Source organism: Megascapheus bottae, chromosome 3, assembly GCF_031878675.1.
Source record: "Megascapheus bottae isolate mThoBot1 chromosome 3, mThoBot2.hap1, whole genome shotgun sequence".
Taxonomy (NCBI): Eukaryota; Metazoa; Chordata; class Mammalia; order Rodentia; family Geomyidae; genus Megascapheus; species Megascapheus bottae.
In genome coordinates, this window is record NC_143511.1 from 5,493,964 (window position 1) to 5,521,713 (window position 27,750).

At 41.6% G+C, this 27,750-nt stretch overlaps 1 protein-coding gene and 1 long non-coding RNA gene across 6 annotated transcripts in view; one reads left to right on the forward strand and one right to left on the reverse strand.

Moving 5' to 3' along the window:
• On the reverse strand, window positions 1-27,002 carry LOC150064873 (uncharacterized). 2 transcript variants are annotated; one of them, XR_016534839.1, is made up of 4 exons: window positions 26,929-27,002; window positions 26,286-26,390; window positions 15,969-16,055; window positions 1-69 (listed from the first exon to the last, which is right to left on the reverse strand). It is a non-coding gene; the product is annotated as an uncharacterized LOC150064873 (long non-coding RNA). The 2 variants fall into 2 exon arrangements; XR_016534840.1 differs by lacking the exon at window positions 1-69 and adding an exon at window positions 3,071-3,300.
• Window positions 1-27,750, forward strand: part of Ptch1 (patched 1) — a 68,791-nt gene that overhangs the window by 25,671 nt on the left and 15,370 nt on the right. For all 4 annotated transcript variants that reach the window (XM_090329495.1, XM_090329494.1, XM_090329493.1 and 1 more), the window contains 14 exons: window positions 2,648-2,837; window positions 5,974-6,043; window positions 6,139-6,230; window positions 7,657-7,855; window positions 8,153-8,274; window positions 9,109-9,256; window positions 10,164-10,295; window positions 10,726-10,881; window positions 11,452-11,550; window positions 12,068-12,193; window positions 18,282-18,400; window positions 19,054-19,456; window positions 20,183-20,492; window positions 26,716-26,858. In XM_090329495.1, coding sequence (XP_090185621.1) covers window positions 2,648-2,837; window positions 5,974-6,043; window positions 6,139-6,230; window positions 7,657-7,855; window positions 8,153-8,274; window positions 9,109-9,256; window positions 10,164-10,295; window positions 10,726-10,881; window positions 11,452-11,550; window positions 12,068-12,193; window positions 18,282-18,400; window positions 19,054-19,456; window positions 20,183-20,492; window positions 26,716-26,858 — 2,309 coding nt within the window. The remainder of the gene's footprint in view (window positions 1-2,647; window positions 2,838-5,973; window positions 6,044-6,138; window positions 6,231-7,656; window positions 7,856-8,152; window positions 8,275-9,108; window positions 9,257-10,163; window positions 10,296-10,725; window positions 10,882-11,451; window positions 11,551-12,067; window positions 12,194-18,281; window positions 18,401-19,053; window positions 19,457-20,182; window positions 20,493-26,715; window positions 26,859-27,750) is intronic.

Sequence of the window (27,750 nt, forward strand, 5' to 3'; positions counted from 1 at the left end):
TTACCTAGTTGTTTGGTCCATATATGGTGATCATCTTGTCTTGATTGAAACTAGTCTTGTCATTTAACACTAGTAGAAGATCAAAAGTGGATCACTAATAGAAGAGCAAAAGGCTTTCCAGTGCTAGAGATGTGGCAAATATACATCTTTATTAAAATATATTTATTTTAATGCATATGAGAAAACCCGGGAAGTATATTTTGTATCTTAGAAGTAACATCCTAAGTGACATCCTTGGACTGGGAATATGGCTTAGTGGTAGAATGCTTAGCCAGCATGGATGAAGCCCTGGGTTTGATTCCTCAGTACCACATAAATAGAAAAGGTTACAAGTGGTGCTGTGGCTCAAGTGATAAAGTACTAACACTGAGCAGAAGAGCTCAGGGGCAGTGTCTAGGCCTTGAGTTCAAGCCCCAGCACTGGCAAACAAAAAATCCTTTCTGAGGGGAGAAAAAACCCCCACCAACCTTCAATATCACAACTGATTCATTATGACACTGCTATGGCACAGTATAGTAAAAGTCTTACCCAGCAGTCTGACCCTTGTGTTTTTGTTCTGTTAGCTTTGTGTACACTCACCTTTTGGGTTGTAAGCCTTGCTTTACATAGTTACAGGTGGCTACTGGGCTGAGGCCAAACTCAGGCTGTACATGGGTGTTCCTCTCTAGAGTAGCACTTGTCACTGTAGTGACAGGTAGTTTGTTGCTTTTTACCTCCTAATTTACCTGACATTTTAAGCTTCAATAAAAGTAAAAGGAAGTACAACTTTATCAACTGCACTAAGGTTTAAGAGGCAGTGGCAATAAGAAGGATTTCTAGGTTTAAGGTGTTAGTTATGATGCCACCCAAAGACAACAGGAAAGGGGTTAAGCAAAAGTTACAATGAGGTCCTTAATATATAACAAGTCAGTTGCTTTCTGGAAGTGAGCTAGACTAAGAATTGGCATTTTAACTCCCAACAACCTCTTCACCTTAGGAGGATGTTGTTTGGTTCCAATTCTTTTCACTAGGTAATTGGTTGAAAGTTACTTGCCATAATGAACAGGACCATCTTAAAGCAACTTTAGTGTATTGCAGGGTAACCAACAGTGGGTAGCATTATATAAATGTTGCAAGTTGTTTCCCGTGTTGTGCTATGTTTTGTGTAGTTGGGAGGGGCCTTGGGCATGCTAGGCAAGCTCTCTACCTCTTTTATCTTTTTCATAACTTAAAACTTGACTGCAAAGCCCTCAGCCATTCCCCTTGGCATTTCTGTCTGCACACAAGCCCTAATAATTGGTGACATTTCTCCTCTGCACCCCACACACAGCACTTTAAGCCTCACCTCAGAGTTTCACAGCAGCCTTGGCATCTTATTGAACCTGCACAGAGGGTCCTGCCAACCTTGATTCTGCACTAGTTTTCCTAATGAGGACATCATTTGCTTTTTAGCCTGCCCTCTTGTTTATAAAATATGCCAAGAGAACTAAACGCCCCGCTGTTCCCAGTACTTATTTACTTGCCCAAACCAAATGTTTATGTCCTTGAATACTAAACTAGAAAAAGGATTCCTCATCGTGGGAAAGCTACAATCTCTTAAGATCTTTCTAAACTATCACTGGAGGTCTGTTTTTTTTCAGAAACATTCAGCTGATCAATGACTTTAGGAACTGTGCAGACTACCTTCCTGTGCCTTGAGTGTATGTACCCAAAGGAGGGCAGATTCTCTTTCTAGAACTGCCTTCCCAAGATGCCTTTCAGAATTGGTTCAAAACCATAAGAGAATAAAAGCTGGAGCCTAAGGATATGAATAGGAAAGGGAGGGGAAAAAAAAGCAGTTTACTGAAACAAGTTTATGGTTTGGTCCAGGGTGTCCATCTTTGCCACTCTACTGGGGAGCCAGGGTGGTACTGATTAGAGTGTCTCAGTCTCAGTACCAGGCTCAGAATGACCTGGGCAGACTTGATCACATGCTGACATCCGTCGGGTGACTTGGAGCTTGGCACCTGTGTTGTCTGGGCCGTGTCTGATTGAACCAAGTTCCAGCGACTGCTCGGGATGTTATTCCTCTGCCATGGGGTTTTCCTGTGTGCATCTGACTTGAATCACATTATCTTCTGGCAAGTTGTGTGCTGCATATACACTTGCCACCTTTCCCTGTTTCTTTTTCCACAGAGGAGAAACATTTCCTTGTTACCTTTGCCAGATTACTTAGGAGAAGAGTGTAAATTGAAGCCATTTATCTTGAAATGTGCTGCAGGGACACATTGTTTATACAAGTGAAAGAAATTGTAACAGTTATTTGGTCTGGTCTACAAGGCCAAGGTGTCTCAAGTTGTCCTGTCTCTCTCTCTTTAGACACAGCGTGTATTAATTACAACATGCACAGGGCACTCATCTTCATCTTGTAAATGTGTGGGGGGGGGCACGATGCGTGTGCATGCACATGCATACAACAGGCCAGATAGCTAATGCACTGGGGTGTTTTTATGTATTTACCATTTGCAAAGTTAATTCTGCCATTAATGGAGAGATGGATGTTCTGCCTCTACTACCATGTTTTGTGGCCAGTTCATTCATTGTGTATGTATCTATATCAGTAGTGACTGAGAGACCATACAGACCTTCTGTTTAGAGTGAGTGATGAAACTTTTTTCCTATTTGTCAGTTGGTGGACGAGTAAGTCGTGAATTAAATTATACTCGCCAGAAGATTGGAGAAGAGGCTATGTTCAATCCTCAACTCATGATACAGACCCCAAAAGAAGAAGGTGCTAATGTCCTGACCACAGAAGCCCTCCTACAACACCTGGACTCAGCACTCCAGGCCAGCCGAGTCCACGTATATATGTACAACAGGTAAGACCTTTATCTACCGGAAGCCAGTGAAGTTCAGGGGAGAGGCTGCTGGGTAAGGTTCCTTTACAGGTTTGACAGAGCCAGTGCTAGTTGAATATTCCTTATCAGAATGCTTGGGAACAGAAGTGTTTCTGAGAATTTCTAAATATTAGCAATATATATGATAATATGTATTGGGGACTGTGGTCAGATTTGAACACAACTCATTTGTTTCATGGACACCTTATAAAACATGTTGATGCTCAAAGAGTATTATTAGCCCATTGAAGATTTTAACTTTGCAGATTTAGTGAACTGCATCTTCAGTATCTTGACACTTTCTCCAGGTGAGATATACTTTGGTGGCCGAATGTATGAGTTATTTTTCAGTGCTTGAGATTTGTTTCAAATGAGCCTGGTAAATTATCTTTGTTACGTAAGCTGTTTTTTGGACAAGTTGCATTTTGAATTGTCTTTAGTAAACCTAAAATCAGTGCAGAGAAATAAAGGAAGAAAGACAAAGGAAGGTGTTAATTCTCTTTGTGTCCACAGTTGGTTTGAATCACAAAGCAAATAGGTAGTGGGTTGGGCCTTTCTAGGAATTCTTGCTAGCAGGCTGAATAAAGTGAATTTAAACACATCTTTTTTTTTTTTTTTTTTTTGCCAGTCCCTGGATTTTTTCTCAAGGATAGGGCTCTACCACTTGAGCCATAGCACCACTTCTGGCTTTTAACACATCTTTTCTTAAAAATTCAAATTTTAGCATCATGGCTAGTTTAACAGTACTGTATGTAAAGATCAGAAAAGATCTGCAATAAAAGCAGTTTTTTGTTTGTTTGTTTTTTAATGGAGGGAGGGGTGTGTGTATCTGAACTGTCAGCCACTTCAGGACAGCAACAACACATCGGATCAATAGTTACAGGATAAGTGTGCAAAGTTTGCTGAGTGACTGGCTGAGGTTTGCCATCACTGACCACTTCTACAGTGGTCTTCCTCTAATCCCAGCTATTCTGCTAACCTCTCTTGGCATGTCTTAATTGAAGAGTTGAAGAAATGGTAGCATAGACATATTAAAAAGCAAGACAGGAAGAACTAGAACAGTAACTCCCACACCCTATGGATTGACTTGGGTCCATTCTAGCTTAAGATTGGACAATGGGCAATACTGCAGGTCATCACTAAACAAAACATGGTGGTCTTGTGGTTTCCTGAATCAGATTAGATATGTATATGAAAGGGCTTGGAAAATGCAAAGGGGCATTTCAGTACCCTGTGAAGGTCTTGGAAATGATTGTCCGGGACCATTAAACATGCCTGCACCCATATTCTTAATGTGCTGGGCTCCTGCTGTGAGGGAGCTGGTCATTTATTCACATGCTTTAGGATAAGATTCAAAACTGTAAATTGAATTCCTACCTAAGATGACCCTCAAGATTCGATACATCGGAATGAACTTTCTTCTTTGCCTTTGATATATCTAGAGTTTGCACTCGGGGCCTTGTAATTGATAAATTGGCACAGTGTCACTGAGCCACACTTTCAGACCTGTTTTCCCCCGGTTGTTCTTAGGATGGGGCCTTGTTTCCTTCCCAGGCCTCCCTCTGAGCCTCTGTCTGCCTACTTTTACTTAGAGCTCCTGTCATTGCTGGGATTGTAGGCATGTGCTGCATTATCCACCATGTCTTCATAGAGACAGTCTTATGAAAGTTTCTATCCAGACTAGCCTGATACCTCTTACATAGTTTGGGGTGGCAGGTGTACACCACTGCACCCAACTATGGATTTGAGAAGGGGGACTCACTTTTGTGCCCAGTTTGGCCTAGAACTGTGACTACCCCATTCTCAATCCCTCAAGTAACTGGGTGTGCGGGCATGAGCCACCCATGCCTGGCAGCACTGGAATGGACTTTATCAAACATTAGTTCCATCTACACATTTTTTAGTTGAAAGATTATTTATTCAAGTTCACATGATTTCAGACCTTTACTTCTGGTTCCAAGACAAGTGATTGTAACCCTTCTCAAACAAGCATAAATAAGAGTTGGTATTGAGAACCTACTGTGTGGCTTTTTCTTGATGTTGTACAGAATTAAAATTTGTATCTTTGTGCACACACATACATCTATACACATACATTGCAAGAGCAGGCAGATGGGAGGCCAAAGGGGTCAGCTCTTAGAGAGAAAAATGACATTTGTGTAGATAGGCATGACCCTAGCCAAGCATGGGAAATCTTACCACTTAGGTTCCAGGTGTCAGGAGCCAGTACTCTAGAGAAAGGGGTCATTTTAGTCAGTGTAGAAGGTGATGTTTCAAAAGAGCATCGAGAGACTGATGGGAAAATTCTGAGAGGAGGTCTAGAGATAAGGGCAATGTCCACTCCTTTAGAAGTCTAGTCTCCCATAGGAGACACAGAGGGGATTGGAGCATCTTTTCATTTTAGTTTTCGTCCTTTGCATTTCCCGTCTTTCCACTTTGCAAGTCATTTCCTCTTATTTTTCAGATTGGGCATAATCTACTTAATCCATTCAGAAACGCATGGGCTTATATACCATTCTTCTGGACATAGTAAAAATTTAAATTAAGCTTTGGTTAGTGTATATGATGTTATTCCTGTAAACAAGGTTGGCAGGGACTCCAAAGACACTGTATCCAACAGATGTTTATAACGTTCATGGTTAAAAGCAGGAAAGTTTGTTTCAAACACCACCTATGAATAAGAACATTATCTTCCAATAAAAATACCACTCCCCCCCAAAATTTATATCAGTACATTATAATCCTCACTAATTTAGTTCCTACTTATTTTGAATTTGATAATTCAGCTGGGCTGTCTGAAGTTGTTTAATGTATGTAGAAAAGCAGATTAATGGTGTAAACAAGATTATTGGGAGAACACTTAAGAAAACAAGACTTTTCAAGTACTTTGGTAGCATTCATTTACATAAACACCCAACATGTTAATTACAATTGAGTATTATCTATTCATTAAAGCAAGCTTGCTGGGTCTGTACTTGGCAATGCTCTGCTCGTTTTGACAGATGCTTAAAAGTGATCGAAATTGCCGTTCTTTTCATATGTCCTCTTGTTCTGATTTTGCACTCATTTCCATTATTAAAATAAGAAAATCTTGCCTCTCTGCTTTTCATTTCAATAGGCAATGGAAATTGGAACATTTGTGTTACAAATCAGGAGAACTTATCACAGAAACAGGTTACATGGATCAGGTATATTTTCTTGTTTGTAAAAAAAAAAAGTCTCAAATTCTCAAAGAAGTATGTTGTCAGCCTAAAGCATGGCCTGTTTTTTCTCCTTTTGACAGATAATAGAATATCTTTACCCTTGTTTAATTATTACACCTTTGGACTGCTTCTGGGAAGGGGCAAAGTTACAGTCTGGGACAGCATACCTCCTGTAAGTATGCAGATACAGTTTGTCTTCTCATTTCTAAACTCGAAGAGTCACTGTTTCTGATGTTGCTTATCATTGTTTATTCCACTTCAGTTTTGGACAAGAAGTAAAACCATTGAAATTCCATGTGCATTTTTTTTTGAATGAATAGTGGGGAGAAGGGATTTCAGCAGAATGTTTCTCCTCTTTTCAAAAAAAAGTTCTGTAGCCATCATTAAATTTTGTTCACTTTTACCAGTCTATTTATATGCAAATAAAATGCAAATTACTGCAGCGGTATGTGATTTTTTTTTTTAAACTCTTTCTAAAATGTTTTCAGTTATGCAGACCAGGCATTAAGACCTTCAGCATTTTTTTGTTTTTAAGAAGAGAATTGTTGGGTATATAGCAAAGTTAAATATTTAAAGTTAAGTTTTCAGATCTTCCTGAGAAGTAAAGTATTAAGCCTTCTTCAGATCACATTAATGACATTTAAAGGGGAAATGCACCATCTTTGAAGGTCATGGTGGAGGATGCTTCCTAGTCTAGCAGTTGCATATTATACATACCACATCATTTAAACAATGATTATTAATCAGGGCAGACATGTTCAGTTAATTATGCAAGAGCGAGTGCTTGGGTTATTGTTTCCATCCTGGCTTGCACATATCTGCAAAAGCAATTTGCAGTGGCCATCCCCTGACCTTCAGTGTACAGTTTTAGATGGGAAATAAGGGGTTTTTGTGTTTTCTGGTTGGGAGATTCTGAATAATGACTTCAGCCTGGTTAAGCAGCTACAGTGTGGTTTGAACCACATAACAGGCAGCCAAAAGCCTTTCTGGTCTGTCAACAGCACAAATTCAAAAGTGAGTGTGGGGGGAAGTAGCTGTGATGGTGGTGAAGGCCTAGGCCACAGGGGGCCACAGGGGCTCTCCAGCCTGATTGCCAGGCTGTCAGAGAATGCTCATAGTATGGGATTGTTAAAGGCAGCAGATCAAATATTTTGATTGATGACATTTAAAGCATTTATTAGGTGGACAATTGCTAATTTGCCATTATGATTCTCTCTTTTTTAAAAAAAAAAATAGATCTCAGTATTCTGTGTGTAAGTACCTATTGGCTCTATTTTTTCTTTTTTTAAGATAATGAATTTAATATTCTGGCAATTAAGAATTTCTGATGCGTTTGTTAACATGGAAGACCTCTGCTTTCCAGCTTCAGTTATGAATTATTTTCCTGACCTATGTTTTTCATGTAGCTACACTGGAAATGAGTGTTTATTTAATTTATTATTTAGTGTCACAGTCTCCAAATTGCAGCATTATTACCAAGAAGCTTGTTGAAATACACAGATGCAAAGCACATAGATGTGCTTTTTTCCCTGTTCTGTGTTTTTGCACGCTGCTTTTTTTTTTTTTTTTTCACGGTCTCACCCCGATTTCTTTCACAGAGGTAAACCTCCCTTGCGGTGGACCAACTTTGACCCTTTGGAATTCCTAGAAGAGTTAAAGAAAATAAACTATCAAGTGGACAGTTGGGAGGAAATGCTGAATAAGGCTGAAGTTGGCCATGGGTATATGGACCGTCCCTGCCTCAATCCTGCTGATCCAGACTGCCCCGCCACGGCCCCCAACAAAAATTCAACCAGAGTGAGTTTGCTCAAGGATTCTTCTTAAAAATCTCTTTTTGTTTCCCCATTTATAGTTCTCTTGATTATTTTCATTTTAAAGATTTCATTCTGCACAATCTTTTTTTTTTTTTTTTTAGCCTATAGATCTAAGTGTGTTTGTAGAGCTAAATTTTGCCATAAGATTTGCCATACGCCTCTCATTAGCCTTGTTATTAATGTTCTCTGAAACAAACAAGCCCTTAATACACTGGATTTTAACAAGGCATGTGACCTGCCTACTAATTCCCGTAATTATGTGGCTGTCTTTTTATTTCAGCCTCTTGATATGGCCCTTGTTTTGAATGGTGGGTGTCATGGACTATCCAAAAAGTATATGCACTGGCAGGAGGAGCTGATTGTGGGTGGTACAGTCAAGAACAAAACTGGACAGCTTGTCAGGTAATCTAACACACAGAGTAAAACCTGAGCCATCCATTTTTTTACCCCTCCTTTCCTGAAAACCACTTCCCCTCTGACATCTGCAAGTCTATTTGTATTCATACTTCACTGTTATCCTAGTTAGCTATCCAGAGAAATTGATAGTATTAGGAAATACTAGCAAACCAGACCAGCTTGAAAAAGGTACCTTGTAGGGAATTTTTCTAGGATAGATTTGTAGTTTTCATCAAAACTATGGTCGCCGACTTAAAGGTTTTTAAGTCTGTCTATTATGAGGCAAGTATTAAACAGGCCCCCAAAACCCCAGTCCTATTGTATAGAGTTAAATAATGTGAGCAGACTAATGCCACATACTGTTAAAAAAGGAAGACCAAGCAATACAGGGTAAATAAGAATTATCCATTATCCTTTGTGTACTCACAGACCATGGTCAGCCAAGTGTCAGGTGTTTTGTCTGAGGTTTCTCCCTTGGGAAAGCCAGTGTCTGAGATTTCTGTATGGCTAGTGTACGTGCTCGAGCCCAGTGTATCTGGTCAAGCTATCTACTCCTCCCCCCTTCCTGTTTTATGGAATAGAAACTGAGAAAGGAAATTGCCTATTAATTTAATTTTGGGGTCTATCTGTAAAAGGTTGGTAAGGTTACACCTTTAATATGGAACATCAATCTATTTAATAAAATAACCATCCTGGTCTTGTTTGAATGGAAACATGTGCTCACGCAAAAAGAAAGGAGTTCCACAAGAGCTGGGAGGGGCTCAGTTGGGATTTTCACACCATGAAAACTGCTTCCGGAGAATGTTGACATGCCTTCCCACCCCTCTCGCCCCATCACAGTGCCCACGCACTGCAGACCATGTTTCAGTTAATGACTCCCAAGCAGATGTATGAGCATTTCAAAGGCTATGACTATGTCTCACACATCAACTGGAATGAGAACAAAGCAGCAGCCATCCTGGAGGCTTGGCAGAGGACATACGTCGAGGTGAGCCTACCTTTGAATCTAGGATTCTTGTTAGTTACTGCAGTCTTTTAAAATTTGCTATTGCTTTTTATTTGCTTGGTTTGGGGGGGCCATCTATATAGCCTAACCTAGCCTCACCCTTGACACCCACTTGCCTTAATCCGCCCAGTCCCGCCATTACAGGTGTACACCACCAGGCCCAACTTCTGCTAGATTTCTGTTCAATACAGAGTATAATTTTGTGAACTTGATGGGATGCTAACTTGTTTTTATTTTCCTGGGTGTTGAAAGCCTTAGTATAATATTCTCATTCTAATTGGGATGGGCCAAGATGCGTTTAATCACCAGTTGTGAACTCCAGAGCTCATGTATTAACAGTGCTAAAAGAAACACTTGGTGAGCCAGAAAAGGTGTCTGGAAAACATTAGCAAGGCATAGACTCTGTTCACAGCTGCAGGCATCATGGTCAGGTCATGTGACAAGGGCTGGCCTTTGTTTCCCAAGCAGTGACCTCTACTGAGCTGCATGTGACCTTTTAAAAGTGGCCAGCTAATGGGGGTGGGGGGCAGCGCTTATAAGAATGAGTTGTTTTGGATTAGGGAAAACTGATGGGACCACAAATTAGTTGTAGGGGTATGGAGGAGAGAATAGGAGTCTTAGGTTTGAAGTGAATAAAGCACTCTAAGCGAATTCTGATTACACCGCTCACTACACACCCTTTCTCCCCTGATTAGCAACAGTCCTCATTGTCCCAGAATCAGGGTCCGTGAATTCTAGTGCAAGGCCAACCACTTCTCTCTGCTCTGTCCACCTGAGCCACACAGACATTTTTGTTAAGGGAGAGACAGGTCTCCCAAGGCCAGCTGTGCTGAAGCTTGTTGAAACGTGTAATTCCACTGGGAAATTTAGCCTTACATTGTGACCACAGGTGGTTCATCAAAGTGTTGCCCAGAACTCCACTCAAAAGGTGCTCTCCTTTACCACCACAACCCTGGACGACATTCTAAAATCCTTCTCTGATGTCAGCGTCATCCGAGTGGCCAGTGGCTACTTACTGATGGTAACGATCAATTCTAGTTTGGGGTGGGAGGCGAGGGCGGGGGGCCTCTTTAGGTTTGATGTGGTTTGGGTGATTTTGTTTTTACCTTTTTGTGACCCCCTCCTGCCTTTTAACAACTCTTCACATACACACGCATTCAAGACAGAGCTCAATTTTATAATAGTTTAAATACGTGATCATCTGTACAAACATTTTCCCCCTCTATCTTTGACTTGTATCATTTTGTGTGATGTCTATAAAGTTTTGTGATTGTTGGATTTGATAAGTTCTACCTTTGGATTTGGGGTGATGAGTATGTGGGGGGAAACATTAGAATCATTATACATTCTAATGTTTGGCTATTGTTTTGTGTCTTCTCCCACCCTTTCCCTCCTCCAATTCCCCTTCATTCCTTCATCCCACCCCCCCTCCCCCATTGTTCTGCTTGCAGCTTGCCTATGCCTGTTTAACTATGCTGCGCTGGGACTGCTCCAAGTCCCAGGGTGCCGTGGGGCTGGCTGGCGTCCTGTTGGTTGCACTTTCAGTGGCTGCAGGATTGGGCCTGTGCTCATTGATCGGGATTTCCTTTAATGCTGCAACAACTCAGGTACTATAGGAACCCTTCATCCTCAGTCCCTTGACCAGTACTTTCCTTACCCCATCTGGGCCCAGCCCACTCATGCCTACCCACTGGAATACCACTTGTTTAGGGGCAGGCTAGACTGTCAGTGGACCACGAGGGGAAGCAGTCAGCAAGTTCCAGTGATTGGTCGAGATGCAATAGGACTCTTTTTCTCAAGCTCTGAGAGACATTTAAGATTGATGGATCTCATGCCCCATGTGTCTAATATACAATTAAATGTGGAGTGGAGCTGCCGAGAGTTTGGGTCTTATCAGTCCCAGTGATGTTAGCCTAAGGTCCCTCTTAAGAACCATTGCTTTAACATGTAAAATTTGGATTCTAGTAGTGGAAGCATATTAGAGCTACCAGGAGCAGAAACTGGGAGACTTGGTGTGCGAGGGATGGTGAATTTTCAGATGAAGTAAATCTGTGAGTTAAGATAACTCCCCTTTAGGAGGCTCTTGGGGAGCACTGAGGACAGTGGTCAAGTAGCTTTAGAATGAGCTGCGTTGGATCTTCCTAGCCTAATGTTGCTGTTTTCTGTTCTCACTGCAGGTTTTGCCATTTCTCGCTCTTGGTGTTGGTGTGGATGATGTTTTTCTCTTGGCACATGCATTTAGTGAAACAGGACAGAATAAAAGGATCCCATTTGAGGTAATGGCAAACTAAAAGAAGAAAACTTTGGGGATACCTAAAGTCCTCAATGTTTCATAGTGTTTGTTCTTCAACAAAAAAATTTTTTTTTCTCCAGCTAGTCCAGGAAATAGTTCAGCCTCTAGTCAAACAACACATCAAACAAGCTGGAAGAATCATAGGAGCTGGGCTAGCTGTGGGAGTCTCCAGCCGTTCATTTGAGTGTTTTAATGCCATGCTACATGCTAATTGCTACCCCTTTTATAGAGCCCACATTTGCTACCCCAAGGTTTTCTCTGTCTCCATTTAAATCATCATCTCATAACTTTCTGCTTTAGCTATCAAGCTACAGAAAACTTAACAACAGAGGTCCACTGAAAAATGTCAATGACGGAGTTAAGGCAGCTATGTACCTAATGTTTGTCTTCTAAACCACATATATTATTTTACCACGTACCTGAGTTGTCCATGCTGGGTGTGCTGTAAGGGACAGCTCAGGCCCCGTGCAGCTCTCAGCCCTGTGATTTCTCCTTCTCAGGACAGGACTGGGGAGTGCCTCAAGCGCACAGGAGCCAGCGTGGCCCTCACCTCCATCAGCAACGTCACTGCCTTCTTTATGGCTGCATTAATCCCAATCCCTGCTCTGCGAGCATTCTCCCTCCAGGTGAGTTTCCAGTAATGAAGGGATGTTACTGAGCAGTGCACTGCAGTCAGCATTTCCCGTCTGCTTGTTCTGGACTCGGGTGTTTATCTTACTACTGCTTTGGAATAAAGAACATGCCAGTATTTGGCTTTGTTCGATGAGTTAGGTACTGTGATCTGTAACCTTTAGATCCTTTCTTAAAAAGATCTAAGCTTTGCTTTCTTTCAAACCTGATAACAGTCACTGTACAGATTTGAGCTGTATAGTCCCATGTCACATGGAACCAGGAGCCACTTTGTGTCATCCTCCATATTCCTCCATAGTGCAGTTAACATTTTGACTGTCCCCTCTGTACTTCTAGACAGCCGTCCACTGTTTCTCCTCCTAGATATTTGGTCTTCTCTGGGGCAGTTGTAGCCCCAACCCAAGGCAGTCATGCAGCCATTTTCCTAATGTATAAAGATGAGGTGGTATGTAGCTCAAGACTAGACAGTAATCAAAGACTGAATCTCAGCACTCGACAAGGAAGGATTGTCCATTTTCTGCCGTGGAGAATTCCCTACATGGTTTGTTCCCCATGTCTCTTTCTTTTTTTTTTTTTGCCAGTCCTGGGCTTGAGCTCAGGGCCTGAGCACTGTCCTTGGACTTTCTCAAGGCTAGAGCTCTACCACTTGAGCCTCAGCACCACTTCTGGCTTTTTTTCTATGTATGTGGTACCGAGGAATCGAACCCGGGTCCTCATGCATGCTAGGCAAGCACCTTAACCACTAGGCCAAACTCCCGGCCCCGTATGTCTCTTTCTTTAGTTGGTCTCTGTCCTCTTTTCTTTCCTTTGCATTTCCTACAACCTTTTCAGGCTGACCAAGGAAATTCAGCATGCCTTTCACTATTCTGTGCAGAACAGGTTGACTGCTTTATTTTGCTCACTCTTAGCCAAGTAGGCCTTTCACACCCAGAGGCCATCAAGAGTATTTTCCCAAGGAGATATCACCTGTATAGGCATGGCAAGCTAGTTGCCTGCTACAGGATGTGGCCACTGTCAGACAGTGCTTGGAGTCAATTACTGGCATTGCCTAAAAGCTATTTGAACCTCAGGATAGGAATCCTGAAAGCATTCAGCAGAAGAAGTAGATTAAAAAAAATGCTGGTCCTGAGACTTTAACTCAGGACCTAGGCACTGTCCCTGACCTTTAGTTTACTCAATGCTGGTGCTTTACCACTTGAGCCACAGCTCTACTTCTGGCTTTTTAGTGGTCAGTTGGAGATAAGAGTCTTATAAACTTTCTTGCCTGGGCTGGTTGTGAACTGAGATCCTCAGATCTCAGCCTGCAAGGTAGCTAGGATTATAGACGTGAGCTACCTAGCACCTGACAGATAAAGTAGATTCCTAAGCAGTTGATTACATAGCTTCGTAGCCCCATTTATTTAAATGTCAGAAAAAAATGATTGAAATTTTGTGAATTAACTGCAACTCTTTTCTAAAAAATATTAAAGAGATATCGGCTTCTATCTTAATACACACTAATGTGTAGTTGGTGAGATAGCCAGTTATGGAAGAAAGCACCATTGGTTTTAATTCTTTAATCGCTATTATTATATCCAGATCACTCTCACCAAGAAGGCCTAGGGATTGTGAGCACAAAGAAAAAGTAATAGAGGATGCACTGGATTTTTGTTTTGTTGTTACAATTTTGTCAAAATGATTAATGCTTTCTAAATCTTCCTATTTGTCATATCCATGAGATGTCAGAATTTCATCTCAATAATTACCAGGAGAGACCTGAGCCACAAATGCCCTTACTGTGGGAAGTAAGCCTTCCTTAACATTTAGTGAGGTATGAGAAAAAAAACCACCAGTCACCATTATGGTTAGGCTTGGAAGAAAAGGACTATTTCTGTTATAAATGCATATAGAATTGACGAGTAGATTCTGGATGAAATGAATCTGAATCTAGGACTGAAACACAAGGAAAGTAAAAATCTCCACCCCTAGTCCTAGGAGAGCTAAGTGAAACATGCCCATGGTATTCATGATACCGTGGGGCTTTAGACTCCCAGATACACAGGCCTGCATCTGCCCCAGACACTTGTCCATCCCAGCCGTGTTTTGTGTGCACTAGGTTCTAGTACTGAGTAGTTTCTCTGGAATATTTTTGTTGTTTTTTAACAGTAGGACCCTCTCTCCTCACTTTTTATCCTTTCCACTGCCTTTTCCTTCACTGTCTTATATCTGCTCTGTTCTGTGTCTGCTCACACTCTTTTTCTTTTCCTGTCATTCTCTCCTTCCTTTCTTAGTACATACTGATGGTTCATCAAAGCAAACTCTCCTTTAATGGTATCCCATGGTGTGGTGGTCTGAAAGCTACATGAGTTTTCCTTGTGAGGAGTAGCCTTTTAGAAAATCCAGTACGCTAAATTCTCCCAAGGTAAGCACCTTACACAGGTGAAATGAGTAGTGTTGGTTTTGCATTTCTGTGCCACATTGCTGTTTCAGCTTCAGAAAATTGCTTCTCTGGCTTTCAAGGGTCCTCATTTATTTAAAAATGAAAAAAAGATAGTTTTCCAAATACTGTGGCTCATTCTCTGGAGAAAGGGCGGGGGAGGGAGAGGGAGAGAGAGTGTGAATATTCATTTTTCCCCTTTAGGCCATCAAAAATGCCACCCTGGTTTCTCTTTATATTTATTGGTATTCAAGACTGACCACTTTGTAGCTTTCCTTGTCCTTCCCTTGTCCTATATTAAATTGTGACTCTGGGTATACATTGATGTTTATATTTTCAGGATACTACAGGATTAAATCTCAAAAGGGAAAGACCCAAAAATGGTTCTGATTCAATAACGAATCCATAGGACCTAAAGATTTCCTACAAATCTCCCATTTTCTGGCCTGACCATGACACTAAGTTCCTCTCTTCTCCCTGAAGACACTGTCATAACTCTTATCAACCATCATCCATCTGTCCAAATACTATTTCTGGACCAGTGTCCTGCACTAGAGTTGTCCTGGATAACCAACCCAATGATGTTGGTTTGCTGGCACAGGGCCTCACACGTGTAAAAGGTTTGTGACCGGGATCCTTCTCCATGTGTCCCAGCTGGACTGCCAGGGAAACTCTGGGAGTGGGAAGAATCTCTCAAGTACCAATAACTAGAAATGATTCACAGTTTTAGACCTTTTCTGATTGCTTAAAATTTCGTAAACTTCCTTTGGCTTCTACAAGTACCCTTCTGTCTTACTGAGAATCTTTTATTACCATAGTGGACTTTGGAGATGTCAAAGTTCTACTGTTTTCAGGAAACATTTTTCTGTATATATGTAATATATCACTAGAAAGTAAGTTTGATGGGACATTGCTTTAGGTGTCTGCACTCATTCCTGCATTTCCATTTCAGTAGACACAGCAAGATGCCTGTCAGAGCTTTCTGATTGATGAGGCTTTGGTATCAAAATTTTCCCAGCCCTTGTGAAAAGCCTCTGTGTTACCCTGACCAGCACCCAGGCATGCTTGTGTATGTTTATGTGGCTTTGCAGTTCAGTCTGCTCTCATTCTCATACACTTCTGCCCAAAATGAGAAACCTGGAGTTTATTCTCTAATCCATTTCTGAATTAGAAATATGACTAATTTAAAAAAGCTGAACAGGATTCAGCCACCAGGATGATAGTTTATTTCTGGAGAATCTCCTTTAACATTACACCTTTTCTTCCCAGCATTCCCTGTGGTCAGGAGTCCTAACCTAAGTCAACTACACACTCTCAGAAAGTAACCAGATCTAACATGAACTCCCAGTACTCACCTTCCCTTTTTTCTTGTTCACTGGCTGTGTTCTGACAGGAGCACCCATGCTGTTCTAAGCCTCAAGGTCTTGATTAGTGAATAGTGTCTGAATGGTAATTAAGAATATCTGAGTCAGGCACTGATGGCTCATGCCTATAATCCTAGGGACTAAGGAGGCTGAGATATGACAATAACAGTTCAAAGCTAGTCCTCGCAGGAAAGTCTGTGTGACTCTCTAATTAATCACCTGAAACCTGGAAGTGGAGCTGTGGTTCAAAGTGGTAGAGTGCTAGCCTTGAGCAAACATACTCAGGGACAGTTGAAGCTTCCCAGCCAACAAAAAAACAGTAACAAAAAGAAGGAATGACTGAATCGTATATTAACTACCTAGTCTCCCATGGTTTCTCCAGGTGGTACTGAGTGACTTGAGTGTGCCCCTCTTGGCCTGTCCTATTTCCTCCCTGTGAAGCATCTGTCCCTTCCCTGTACCTGTCTAATTCCACTTCCATCTTCAAAACCCTGCTTACAGCTTCCTGATGGACTACTCTTTCCACTCCGCCCCTCTCTTTTCTCACATCACTCTCTCATTTCCTTTTCTCCCTTTTACTCTCTAGCTGCTCTGCTTTTATCATTACACTTACCAGCCTCAAGTATATCTTGTTTATAGCTCTAGCTATATGTCAATCCTTGAGCAGAATTTGTCTTTTGCATATCTAGTGTCTAGCATTCTACTAAACTTTGAAAAGAATCTGTCTCGAGGAAAACTAGTTCAGTCACAATAATGATTCACTGTTCATATAAGTCTCTAAAGTATATTCCAGTGGTAATTAACGTGCTCAATATTTTTTAAGTGATGAGTGGTTTTCAAGGCTTAAAATGGCTAGAACATTCTTAGATGGACATTCTTGGCCATTTTTAGTTTTGTAGACTTGACAGGGAGTTTATTGAAAAGCATCTCTCCAGAACTTGGGCCTGCTGTTTCACCTGGAACATAAATTCACAATTCCTTTCAAAAGCCGTTTTGTGTAGTTCTCTTTGGCTTTGTTAAATACCAGTTATAACCTGGTTCTCTCTTTCCTTGTTCCGAGCCAACTTCCCAGTTTGAGAAGGTCTCAGAAGAGCTCCTTTGAAAAACCTCCTACGAGTTTTTAATTTTCAAATGAATTTCTGATTATTTCTTGGCTACTTAGCATTCCAGTTCCATTTTCCCTGTATGCTTTTCTGAACAGGACAGCCCTTTCAGCTGTCTTCTGTCGACTCCCCTCTGAACAGGCCAATTTTGTAATTTTTACTAGGTCAGCAGGAGATTTGCCGAAGCTCTGCAGAATCTAGCCCCGTGTTTATTCTACATTATGGAGTGACTTTTGAATCTGTACTTATTTATTCTACGTACTATAATCACACACAGGAATTTCTTTCTGCTTAACTCTCCTTGACCTTTGCAGTTACTTGCTCGTACACCCCACAGACTGCCCTCAAGGCTATTTGGAATGTGCCCATTATAACCTCTGGGGACACATATGAAATTTTATTTTGTGTTTTAAAGGCGGACATTTTGATATAGTTATTCATGTACAAAATTTCAAGTGTAAAACTGGGGCTTTCATGAACTCTCAGACATAGTCTAAAAGGAGGAAAGTGTTTCTGTTTTGCAATAAAACATTTCAAGCACTTTTTCTGTTCTACCTTTGTAGATTTAGTTTGGTTAAGCTACTAGCAAGATGTTAATAGTTCAGTGTGTGTGTGTGTGTGTGTGTGTGTGTGTGTGTGTGTGTGTGTGTGTGTGTGTGTGTGTGTGTGTGTGTGTGTGTAGAGGGAGAGAGAGGAGGGGGGGAAGAGAAAGCCAGAAAAGGAGATTTACTTCGGTATTCCAGTTATTAAAGGATCTGAATAATGGGCCTTATTTTAGTGAAAGGGCTCCTTTTGTCACTATCTACCCCTGCTTTAATAATTCCTGCAAAATAATGAAAAATGCTGTTTAATAAATAGCATCTTTAAGCCAGGTGCCAATGGCTCATACCTGTAATCCTAGCTACTCAGGAGACTGAGATAAGAGGATCACAGTTCAAAGTCAGCCAGATAAGAGTCTCTCTGAGACTCTTATCTCCAATCAACTACCCAAAACAAACAAACAAAAAAACCAAAAATGGTACTGTGTCTCAATTGGTAGAGTCTTGAGCACAGACATGCTCAGGGACAGTTACCAGGCCCTGAGTTCAAACCCCACAACCACCACCAACAAAAACGCATCTTTATTTTCAAAGCAATGTTGTAATTGGTGGGATATTGGTGGCCTAAGCTTTCTTTTTTCTTTTTTTTTTCCTGCTCTCAGGCTGCAGTAGTAGTGGTGTTTAATTTTGCCATGGTGCTGCTCATTTTCCCTGCAATTCTCAGTATGGATTTGTATCGACGTGAGGACAGGAGATTGGATATTTTCTGCTGCTTTACAAGGTACATTTTTTAAGGCTTCTGTGGCTTTTATTGGTTGGTTACTGAGAGATGCTGTTGGAAGCATCCTTGGACTTAGCAGAGGATATAACACAAAGGATTTAGACTGGCATGATGGCTGGAAGTAGGGGACACACTGGACAGAGGGGAGCTGCTGGGACTTCTGGGCCCCATGTGTCTTTCCCAACTGTATCTTCTCACCACCTTTTGAGATTGGGATATGGATAGATAGATTCCTCCCCCCCACCCCGCCCCGACCCCTCTTTCATGAACCAACACTGGTGATTGGGATTGTTGGTGGATATCTTGATTAACAAAGAGCAAGCATTTAAAAAAAGTTACTTATCTAGAAAAACCATAGGGTCATGGTGGTTTGCTTTTTGTTTTTGCTTGGTTTTAATGGCTTTTTTTCTTCTTGGTGGGGGGGGGTGGAATTAGGCTTTGAAGGGGGCATTTATCATCATCAAGCAAGCCAAATTGAGGATTAGCCCTTCATTTGGTCTCCCTGAAATTAAATTATGTCTATGTCTCCATCAGCTAGGTGATGTCTGCAAGTTAAATTGTCTGTGTAACTGGATAGTGTCTGTCACTGACCTAGATAAAGGCATAGTGTCTTTGTTATAGCCATGCATTGCAATGTACTCCCCATCTTTCAGCCCCTGCGTCAGCAGAGTGATTCAGGTTGAACCTCAGGCCTACACGGAGCCTCACAGTAACACCCGCTACAGCCCCCCACCGCCCTACAGCAGCCATAGCTTTGCCCATGAAACACACATCACCATGCAGTCCACTGTCCAGCTTCGCACAGAGTACGACCCTCACACACACGTGTATTACACCACTGCCGAGCCGCGCTCTGAGATATCTGTACAGCCCGTCACTGTCACCCAGGACACCCTCAGCTGCCAGAGCCCTGAGAGTACCAGCTCCACCAGGGACCTGCTCTCCCAGTTCTCCGACTCCAGCCTCCACTGCCTTGAGCCCCCCTGCACCAAGTGGACTCTCTCATCCTTTGCAGAGAAGCACTATGCTCCATTCCTCTTGAAACCAAAAGCCAAGGTAACCTGCTACCACTTCAAATGCTTCATCCTATTTTGAAAAGTACCAGACCAGCTTCTTTGAACTTTATTAGAGACTGCTTCCATCTACTTTTCTTCATTTACAATGTTTTTTAAAATAATTAAAAAAGAGGGCTCATGCTTGAAAGCTTAGGAGTCTGAGATCTGAGGACTGCAGTTCAAAGTCAGCGCAGGCAGGCAATCTGTGAGACTCCAGTTTACTACCCAAAAGCCAGAAGTAGAAGCGTGCCTCAAGTGGCCTTGTACAAAAGCAAAAACAAAAAAACAAACAACAACAACAAAAAGCTAAAGGACAGTTGAGGGTGAGGGTATACAACTGGCAACAATAAAAAAACAAAAACACTTCCTACAGGCGTGTTGCAGCTTAGGCTACCAAGCCCCATACTAAGCTTTCACTAATGAGTGTATTTCTGCAGGAGTATAATTCTTTTTGTTGTTGTTGTTTTTACCTAATTTTATTGTCAAGGTGAAATTCTGTGTAGCTAATTTTTCTAGGAACTTAGGTCATCTCTTTGCATTATGAACATTTTTATTTGTTGAGGGTATTTAAAAATGTAATTGCTGTGATTCTCTCCCTTATTTGGGAGAATGCATGAACGCTGTCAATGCATTTAGAATAAAGGAAAGAGTAAACAGTGGATGTTGCCAAATGAAGACTCGGGGATCTTCCTTGGGATCTGATCTTGTGCTTCTGGTTCTTTTGCAGGTTGTGGTGATTCTCCTCTTCCTGGGCTTGCTAGGGGTCAGCCTCTATGGGACCACTCGAGTGAGAGATGGGCTGGACCTGACAGACATTGTCCCTCGGGAAACCAGAGAGTATGACTTTATTGCTGCGCAGTTCAAATACTTTTCCTTCTACAACATGTATATAGTTACCCAGAAAGCAGACTACCCTAATATCCAGCACTTACTTTATGATCTTCACAAGAGTTTTAGTAATGTGAAGTATGTCATGTTAGAAGAAAACAAACAACTTCCTAAAATGTGGCTACACTACTTCAGAGACTGGCTCCAAGGTAAGACACTGCCACTTGGCTGCCTTTAGTCACCATCTTAGTTACCATTGAATCTTTTGCTTGCTCTCCATGGGTCCTTTCTGTACTTGGTTAGTGTGTAAGATCTGAATGTAACCCTGATGTATTGCACTGACTTATAAGTGTTGTTTAAAACTCATAGGCTGTTTCTGTGGCAGCCCTCTCATGTCTGGCTTCACTGTAAAACCAGGAGTGACTCAGGAACTTTTTAAAGAATTTATGGGCATAGAAAGAAGAGAGGAGGTATATTATAAAATATGGAGTCTGGTTGCTTCTGCTGGTTCTTTCTTTTGGGATAGTGGCTAGTGTCATAACTTAAATAAAATCAAAATGTTGAAGGCATTTCTGGGATAACTCTGTCAAACTTATTATACCCAATAGGTTTTTTTTGTTTTGTTTTGTTTTGTTTTTGCCAGTCCTGGGCTTGAGCTCAGGGCCTGAGCACTGTCCTTGGACTTTCTCAAGGCTAGAGCTCTACCACTTGAGTCTCAGCACCACTTCTGGCTTTTTTCTATGTATGTGGTACCAAGGAATCGAACCCGGGTCTTCATGCATGCTAGGCAAGCACTTTAACCACTAGGCCAAACTCCCAGCCTGTACCCAATAGTTTTAATCAGCAGTGGACATAATTCAATATTTAATATTTTGACCATTTTAAATTTTAATAGACCCGGCACCAGTAATTCACAGGTGTAATTCTAGCTACTCAGGAGGCTGAGATCTGAGGATCTCAGGTTCAAAACCAACCTTGGCAGTTAAATGCAAATGCAAGAGATTCTTATCTCTCAACTACAAGTGATGGAGGGCCAGCCTTAAGCACAAAACTAAAGGAAGAGCTCCAGGCCCTGAGTTCAGGCCCCAGTATTGGCACCAAAAATAAATAATTGCTTTCATTTTAGAGCAATGTTGAATTCCTAGCAAAGTTGATGGAAGGTACAGACATATCTGTGTCTGCTCCCTTACAGCTCCCACCAGCTCCCCCACGCACCCTTTCTGAAGAAGCACCTGTTTCAGTCAGGGAACCTACACTAACATCATTAGCATCCAAAGTTAATGCTTTACATTCAGCTTCATTTTGACTATCTTTTTGATTTGGTGAATGAAGTATATTTATTTTTCCTTAGTTGTATGTTAGTTTTTCATAAGTGATCAAATACTGCTTTCAAATGCATTTCTGGGTTTCTTTGTTTTCAGGAACATTTCTAGGAAATATTAGTCAACTGAATGGGGAAAAAAATGATGTAAATTTTCTCCTAACTGCTAACTGACTGAATATAAATGTATTCAGTGATTCCAAGAACATCTTTTCGTTTATTCTGTGTTGACACATGCAAAATGAAGTACAGAATTGGGATAATTATCCTCACAATTGAAGCAAAAATGCTTTTACTTGAATACCCAAATAATTATGGCCCCAACATTTTTTGGCCTAGATTATCCAAATGATTGTCTTAATTTCCCACTTAATTAGGCTTGTCTAAACACAGATTTAAGTGCCTTTTTTGGTCTTAAGTCAGTATACTTTTATGGAAAGATTAGACAGCTGATTTTCCTGAGATGTCAAACAACTTGAATATGATTGAAATTGGTTCAGTATAGTTTCTGAATTGTTTCAGTGCAGTTTAGGAGAATTTTGTTTACATATGAATTTTGTTTTGGAGGAAGTTGAAGAGAGCATGGCATGGTTATTATTATTTTTTAACATTCTCATGAGGTTAACTTGAGTTTTTCCCAAGTCTTCATTTTTTACACTTAGCTGTGACAGTCCTGGTTGTTAGCAGCAAGGGTAAGAGAACCAGACAGTTGGGAGATTCCCTGCTTTTCATTTTCTCCACATTCACCAAAGACATGCAAATAACTTGCCACAAGTGACAAAGATCTGCTGTGTGCAATTGAGCAGAGGAGGGTTATTGTAGAATGTGCTTTAGTGTCCTCAGCCATTGCTTTAGACATTCAGTTTGGATGGTGTATTAGGCCAAGCGTTGGGAAGGGAGCACGGGGCATTGTCTCTAGGTAATGCAGAGGGCTAATCTTCTTAGATGGCATTGTATATCATCTCTATACTTGCATCCCTTGAAAGACCTAAATCATTCAGATGTGCAAAAATATTTTTTAAGGTGCATTTAAAACTTGTTTTGATTGCTAAGTGAACAGCACCCAACTAGACCAAGTTAGATCCATGCATACCAAGTCAGAGTCTCAGCCAGCCCTGGAATTCTGTGTTGCCCCTTAAGCGGCTAAGCAGGGCACTACACATAGATACCAGGGCCACTGGCTGCTTAGACATTTGCAGGCCTTGAATGGTTGGTCTTTGAATATTTCCTTCAAGGAAGTAGTTATTTTTAAGTCTACTTCCAGATATTTTTGTGTGATGCTTAAGTTGAAATGAGCTTCATTATGTTTTTTAATAATTGTTTAATTTCAATGTATAGAGGGGTTACAGCCAGATAGAAGGTGCATTACTTCTCACACATTGATATCCCTTATGTTTTTGTCCCCATTTCCTTCCTCCCAGAGCTTCCTTATTTTGTTGTTAGTGTTGGTAGTGGTGTTTTTTGTTGGGTTGGTTTTTGTTTTTTGTTTTGGTTGATTGGCTAGGGAGTAGGATATTAATCCTGGGGCTTGAACTCAGGGCCTGGGTGCTATTCGCAAGCTTTCTTTGCCCAAGGCTAGTACTCACTTCTGGTTTTTGAGTGGTTAATTTAAATAAGTGTCTCACAAACTTTTTGCCTGGGCTGGCTTCAAACTATGATCCTCAGATCTCAACCTCGTGAATAGCTAGGATTACAGGTGTGAGCCACTAGCATCTGGCTTAATGCTGTCTTTTTAAAGTGTCATATTTGCATAGTTCTTTTGGCCTGGATTTACAGTAAGAAAATTAGTTTCAGTATCAAATGGTTATGAGGAAAGTTCTGATTAAACTTTAAATTTTCTATATAATGGGCAAGATCTACTAGTTCTTTTGGACATTGTACATTTTTTGGGATATACTCTTGCCAAGAGGCAATAGAAGCAAATTTTGTCCTTGTTTCATGTCCTGTGTTATGCCATTGTGCCTTTCATCAATCAAGCATAGTTTCTTTTTTCTTATTGTAATTAATAGAAGGGTTACAGTTATATTCGCCTGATAGAAGGTATATTAATTCACATTTATACGCCTTCTCATGTTTTTGTCCCCATTTCCCTCCTCCACCCTTTCCCCTCCCTTGTTTTCCCCCCTTCCCTTTCCTATTTCAAATAAACATATATACAATATACCAGATAACAAGGTAAGATACTGTAACAATATGAGAATAACCAAGGGACAACCAAAGAGATGAGAAATAACATAGTACATTGAGAATAACAATCACACATTATATAGCTCTTTGTTTCCGTATCCTTGAGGTCCTTTTATTTAGCCTCACCCTATATGGCCTTATGTATCTAGGTTTTGAGCTATTGTAATTCTCTGCTAGGAGAGTCCATGGTTTGTACTAATTATTACAAATGAGGGGAACCATTGAGCCTATGTTCCTTTGGGTCTGGCTTACTTCACTTAATATGATTTTTTCCCCAAGTCTTTCCATTTCCTTGCAAATGGGGCAATGTTGTTCTTTCTGATGGCAGCATAGAGTTCCATTGTGTATAAATACCACATCTTCTTGATCCGCATCTACTGAGGGGCATTTGGGTTGGTTCCATATCTTTGCTATGGTAAATAGCGCTGCAGTGAACATTGTTGTGCTAGTGGATTTAGTATGTCCTTATTTCTGGATGATTGGGTAAATGCCAAGTAGTGGAATTGCTGGGTCGTAGGGGAGCTCTATGTTTAGTCTTTTGAGGAACAAGCACACTGTTTCTTGAGCTTCTGAGAAACTAGTCGGAAATATTAAACTAATTATGAAAAACAAGCATTCCACAAAATTCATTGCTGTGTCTCAAATCTTTAAACCTCTGGCAGAGTAAATTGTTCCTCTAGGATAGCTGAATAATCAGCAGGATTGACCTCCCAAAATCTGTTCATCATTCCTTGGTGATACCCTAAGGTATCTGAAAACATTTGTGCGTAAATCTATCTTAAAAAATACATATATATATATATATATATTTATATATTACCACTTTGAGCCACAGTACCACTTCTGGTTTTCTAGTGGTTAATTAGAGATGGGAGTCTTACGGACTGTTGTGCCCAGGCTGGCTTTGAACCAGGATCCTTAGATCTCATTCTTGACTTTTGGGAACCTTATTTGCCACCAAATGATGTTAGTACTAGAGTTCCCTTTGTTAATGTCATTCATACATTCAGTGATTCACTGAATGCACCACAGTGCATTCTGTTGATATTTCTGGTATAAGTCCTGTACTCTGGCTTCCAGCTGCCTGCACTCAAAGCTCAGCTCCAACACTTGCCTAGTGGATGGCCTTCATACAGTCTTTCACTTTGCAAGCCTCAGTTTCTTCATCTATAAAGTGGGAATGATAATACCAATGGGCCTGCCTCCCAGGGTGGTCGATGGGACTGAACAAAGTGTAACAGGCGTGGAAGGCCTAGTATAATCCAGTGCCTGCAAAGCATGAGCTGCCCTCTGACTAGCAGATCAGGAGAGGAAAAAAAGTGTTAAAGTCCATTGTAAGTCCCCAAGTGATAAAATACTATTATGAGATAGGAAATAGACCAGGACTCATTTGGGAGGTGGGGAGATCTTGGGTGAAGAATTGGGGAGCAGTTATGTCTCCTCTGCTTTAAAAAAATTCCAAAAACAGGATGGGGGGGCATTGAGGTCATAAAACAACATCTGTTCAGTACTATGTGTGTGTGTGTGCATGCCTTGCTATGAAAAACTGTCTATGTGAGGGGTGAGAGGCCTTCTCCTTACCCACCCCATAACAGGGGCCTCCTTTCACCACCAAGCCCAGGGTCCTCATTCCCTAAATTGTTCACATAAAAGCAGTGCCCACAGCAATGTCAGAAAGGGGTTATTTTTAAGGAAAGGGGCACAGGGGAGTGGGGAGGGAGGAAAAAAAGAGTTTGCCCAGCACCCTCCACTTCAACCTCCCAAATGTTTAACTGTTCAGGAACCACATTTTTCCCCTTCCTTGGTCTTTGAAGTCACCCAAGACATGTCCTGAAATGAAGTAAAACCTCCATACCAGCCTAAGCCCACACGTGTCCAACTTGTTCCAAGGCGGGGGTTTCCTGTGCTGCTATGGCCTGGAAGTTCTACTTGGGAGGTGACTGGGGGGTGGGGGCAACAGGGAAAAGGGGTGTCAGGGAGTTTGTACACCAGCCAGCGCTCAGAGCCTAAGGCCGGGTCACCAGGGCCCTGTTTTCTCTTCCAACATGCTTATCTCTTTACAGCTGTAGCTGAACCATCAGGTCTGTAATGATGGTTTTGATTACAGAGGCTAGGCGCAGCTGTGTGTGGTGGACTGGTGGGCTTGCCCATCCCCCGAGCCCAGAGAGCTCTTTCCTTCCCCTGCCCCAGGCTTGTGGTTTGTCATCTGTTCTCACAGAGCCTCCTTGTATTGGCCTGTGGCTTCCTGTTCGCAAAATCTGATCCAAATTTACCCTGTGAGGTATTTCCCCGTGGATGGGATCCCTCCCTCCTTTCCTCCCTCCCTGTCCTCCACACCCCCACTTGAAAGGAGGGTGGCAGAGAGGCAGGGAACAGTTGAGAGTGAATAGGTGTTGGCTGTGATCTTTACACAACCTGGCAGCGGATCCCACAGCTTGTGTTAGCTCCACAAGTTGAACAGATGGATCAAATTGACAGAATCGTGTTCGCTCACCCTGGGCTCCAGAAGCAGCGGACTTGCTGTTTGAAGTTGGGAGCTTGACTGTTTTTGTCTCTCCAAATAGAATTTCTGGTTGTATTGAACCCATGGCACTGCTCCCTGGATGACATGAAACAGTTAATGAGCTTAGTGTGTGTCTTTCTCTCCTCTCTTGCTCTCTCTCATTTGAATCATCATTGAGGAAAAGAAAGTTATACTATTTTTTTAAAGGAAAATACCTCATGTCTGTTTCCTTCCTGCTTTTGAGCAATGATTAATAAACAACCTGTAGTTCATTCAAGAAAATTCCCAAAATGTTGATTAAAGGAAAAGCAGACTACAGATCTGTCCCCTGCCCTATCTGTTGCCCTCCCCCCGACATCATTAAGGCAAAGGGTATTCTAGTTAAGACTTGTAATGTCTTATACACATTTGCTTTTTCTAGGACTTCAGGATGCATTTGACAGTGACTGGGAAACCGGGAAAATCATGCCAAACAATTACAAAAATGGCTCGGATGATGGAGTTCTGGCCTACAAACTCCTGGTACAAACCGGCAGCCGAGATAAGCCCATCGATATCAGTCAGGTATTGTCACTGTTCAGAACTTCCAGGGGAGTCTCTCAGGGTATGGGGGAGCAGGGGTCCGGGCAGCTACCTGTGCAAGGTAGGTTCATAGCAGTGACTCCCATCTGTGTCCCTCAGATACTTGAGATACTAGATGGTAGGCAGACTCTCTTGCTTGAATTCACGTCATCTCACAGCTGTGTGACCTCAAACAAGCCAGGACATCACAATTAGCTTGTCTGTCAGTTTGGGGTCAGGTGTTACCTGGGTTGGTGACACTCCCCAGGAAAGTCTGATGGACACAATAATAGACTTTTGTGGCTGATAGAGGGGCTGAGTCTTCTTAAATATTCAAGTTCCAATACTTGATAGTGTGTATTCTTCATACTTTTGTTTGGACAGCGGTCATCTGAACAGAATCAAGGATAGAGAAATGGTTTAGAAGATTGTAGAGGTTATTAGCATGATGGGGAGGATTTGTTACTTAATTCGTTTGGGTCACCCTGGCCCTGGGATGGGTTCTGAGTACAGTCAGATCACCAAGTCATGAGCCAAGCCAAGGGGGAAGTGTAATCCAATTAGACTCAGCATTCCACTTTTCTTTCTGGTAGTCATATTCCCCGGTACATATGCCTCCTCTTCATGACACTTGGATTCCAGTGTCTCAGTTTTGATTCCTTGGTAGTGTTTTAGTTGTGTTAGGAATCTGTGATTTCAGATGGGCTCATGGCAATGCCTGGCTTCCACAGAGCCTCTTCCCTTGCTCTCTATAGCTTGCTTGCTTTTACCTTCAGGCAGAAAATGTCATGCTAATGATCCTCTTAGTAGCTCTGTTTATTGTCTCCCCCCTTTTTGCTGGCATTTAAAGTGACAGATTTATAAAGTACATTGTTCAGAGTTATTATGGAGTGTG